The sequence below is a fragment of the Sinocyclocheilus rhinocerous genome, unplaced genomic scaffold (assembly GCF_001515625.1).
Source record: "Sinocyclocheilus rhinocerous isolate Xijiao unplaced genomic scaffold, SAMN03320098_v1.1 scaffold1615, whole genome shotgun sequence".
Lineage (NCBI taxonomy): Eukaryota > Metazoa > Chordata > Actinopteri > Cypriniformes > Cyprinidae > Sinocyclocheilus > Sinocyclocheilus rhinocerous.
In genome coordinates, this window is record NW_015645292.1 from 1,497,390 (window position 1) to 1,500,960 (window position 3,571).

The 3,571-nt window shown below is 37.8% G+C and overlaps 1 protein-coding gene across 1 annotated transcript in view; it reads right to left on the minus strand.

The window, feature by feature from the left end:
* The window catches only part of tmprss6 (transmembrane serine protease 6), a 12,278-nt gene that overhangs the window by 3,052 nt on the left and 5,655 nt on the right, over positions 1-3,571 (minus strand). Inside the window, exons 11-14 of the mRNA XM_016509436.1 lie at positions 3,374-3,516; positions 1,795-1,893; positions 1,417-1,530; positions 245-361 (exon numbers count right to left, since the gene is read on the minus strand). Coding sequence (XP_016364922.1) covers positions 245-361; positions 1,417-1,530; positions 1,795-1,893; positions 3,374-3,516 — 473 coding nt within the window. The remainder of the gene's footprint in view (positions 1-244; positions 362-1,416; positions 1,531-1,794; positions 1,894-3,373; positions 3,517-3,571) is intronic.

Below are 3,571 nucleotides of genomic sequence, written 5' to 3' on the forward strand. Positions count from 1 at the left end.
CTCACACACACACACACACACTCACATGCGCACACACACACACTCATGCACACACGCACGCACGCACACACACACAGACATATGCACACAGAACACACACACAGAACACACACACTCACACACACACACACAAACACTCACACACACACTCATGCACACACACGCACGCACACAGACATATGCACACAGAACACACACACTCACGCACACACACACACACACACACACAGTGCGACTCTCTTACTGCAGTATTTCTCATCAGATTCATCAGGACAGTCCGTGATAAAGTCACATTCTGGGTTTGGCTTCTTAAGACACGTTCCATCTCCACATACATACGTCCAGTCAGAACGAACTACACCTGAACACACACACACACACACACACACACACACACGTTTACTTAACTAATCTAAATGGGCACATTCCAACGACTTCTGTTTTTATATATATAGCTAGTTATAAATATAACATATTATATACATAACAGAATATATATATATATATATATATATATATATAACAGAAAAAAGTTCTACATTACAATAAAAAAAAAACTTTATTTACTTTACTTTTATACCATTTTTACAAATGAGGATTTCCCCAAAAGGAGCTTTTGTCAAGTTTAGCTCAATTCTGGGTGTGAATTTGTCCCCAAAATATGGTTAAGTAGGTAGAAACACACAGAAGAGTTGTGTGTGTGTTTGTGCTGCGCTTCCAAGGGAGAAGTGCTGTTTAAATAAATCAAGTAAATAAGGTTTTTTTATTATTATTATTATAAAATAGCTACAGTTGGGCTTTTTATGTAGCAATTATAGAAATCATTACATAAACAAGAGAAATGTAGGTCAAGAACGGAAAGCAAAATTAAAAGGAACAAAATAAATAATCTTTTATATTTTGCAATAAGAATTTGAAGTCTATTTTCAGGACCTTTTTTTTTTAATGGTTACTTAATAATTGCAATTTTTTCTGGCAATTTAACACACAATGTAGAAATTCTATATAGTACACATCAAGTATTTCTACGTGCATGAGAATTTTAGGAATTAATGTGTTGAATTGGACACATTTCAAATTAATGTCACAAAGGAAATTAATGTCACCATGCAAAAACTCTAACTGAAATTGACTTAATTTTGTTCATGTAAAATTATGATTTCCTTCTTTTGATTTTGAGGTAGAATATGAATATGATATTATTTGTTTCATGCATATATGAGTGTGTGTGTGTGTGTGCGAGAGATTGTACAGGTTTCACCTACATTGTGGGGAACAAATTTTATAGGTTTATAAACACTAATATTTGTATTAATTCATATCCTGATATGTGAGAGTTTCTGTGAGGGTCAGGGGAGAGGAAATATCTTCAGCTCATATCTTCAGTACAGAAACAACAGAAGATGATGTGTGTACCGTGTGTGCAGTTTTCCTCGTCGCTGCCCTCGATGCAGTCTGGATGCTGATCGCACACTTTATAGTAGTCGACACACTGACTGTCCTCTGAGCACTGGAACTGAGCGATACACACTGCACACACACACACACACACATACCATTAGTTACGATCGCTGGAGCTCTTTCTTGTTTCAGTAAGAGGTTTTTCCATTCGCAGCTTTTCTTTTGCGTTTCATAATTTCAGTGACTCACGTACTGAGATATTCATGTCTCTCTGCCCACACACACTTCTGATCATATTTTTCAGTTCGTTTCTTTAGAATTCGGTAGAAAATGTCATTTGCTATTAGTCATATAAGCGTTTTCAAGCATCATGCAGTGAAGACGGGGATTTACCGCAGTTTCTCTCATCCAGACCGTTGGGGCAGTCGCTGATACCATCACATGCTGGCACACAGAGACCGTTAACGTGACAGAGCACCTGACCGGGACACGCTGACCACACACACACACACAGAGAGAGACACACACACACACACACACACAGAGACACACACACACACAGAGACACACACACACACACAGAGACACACACACACAGAGAGAGACACACACACAGTCGTGTGATGAGAATCAAAATGATCTCGACTTTTACACATATGAGAGGTGATGCTACAATAAAAACATACTGCAAGTTTCAGAACTCCAAACTAACTGCTCAGTTTAAAGTATGAATGATTAGTGGTGCTCACCATTGCTCTCTCTGACCTGCGGTTATATTTATATGAATTTATAAATACACACATATAACTGTATATCTTAAATATCTTACTCAGGACAGTACTAAATAAAAAATAACATGCATTTTGTATGATCTCTCTTATTTTGTTAAAATTATTCACATTTTCACAGATTCTGCAAGGGATTCCCAAACTTTCGCATGCCACTGTATATAGATATCTGGATGCGTTTAAGATGCTGCCACACGAAGCATGAAAGTTGCAACCAAAATAAATGTTTAACTGTTGGCAAATGAATGAGAAACAACGTGCTTTCTTAAAACTACTTAAGCTGTTTTGTAACACGACAAGTAATAATAGTCCTTTTTGAAACTATTTACTGAAAATGAAGCAATCAAGCAAGCATTTCCACACTGAAACAGACTGTTGTAATCATTGTGGTTGAGTTGTGTTAAACATATACGGCTCTGTCACAGCGCTTGCCAGCTCGAGTATCAAAACACACCACATGCTGTAAAGGAGGCGTGGCTACGGTGCAATGAATCAGCCAATCACAGCAGTGGGCGTTTACTTACGTTTCTGCTAGAGGAAACACGCCTTGAAATTGTGTTTTTCACAGACAGGATGAAAAATTATCATTTGTGACCCTGAACCCCAAAACCAGTCATAAGGGTCAATTTTTGTGAAATTGAGATTTATGCATCATCTGAAAGCTGAATAAATAAGCTTCCATTGATGTATGGTTTGTTAGGATAGGACAATATTTGGCCGAGATACAACTATTTGAAAATCTGGAATCTGAGGGTGCAACAAAATCTAAATATTGAGAAAATCCTCTTTAAAGTTGTCCAAATGAAGTTCTTAGCAATGCATATTACTAATCAAAAATTAAGTTTTGATATATTTACGGTAGGAAATTTACAAAATATCTTCATGGAACATGATCTTTACTTAATATCCTAATGATTTTTGGCATAAAATAAAAATCGATAATTTTGACCCATACAATGTATTGTTGGCTATTGCTACAAATATACCCCAGCGACTTAACACTGCTTTTGTGCTGCAGGGTCACATTTTTACTAATATTGGGCATTTCTTGGTGCAAGTATAGTATAAACTAATCTCACAAAGAAACAAAATAAAAATCTGAAACTGCATTTCATGACCCCTGTAAACATGTACTAAGCAAAGTTAAATGCAGACAGTTTAAAGAGACGCAGAGGTGTACTAACGATCAGACTGGTTAAAGATGCTGTAGTGAACCTGCAGGCCCGGGCCGGTGAGAGACACCTCAGAGGTCAGGGACACAGAGACGGTGCTCGACAGCAGGTGGATTCGCTCGGAGTATGGCTGCAAGCCTCGGACGCCACACAGCCTGCGAACAAACACACTGCCGTCACACACACACACACACACACACACACTAACAC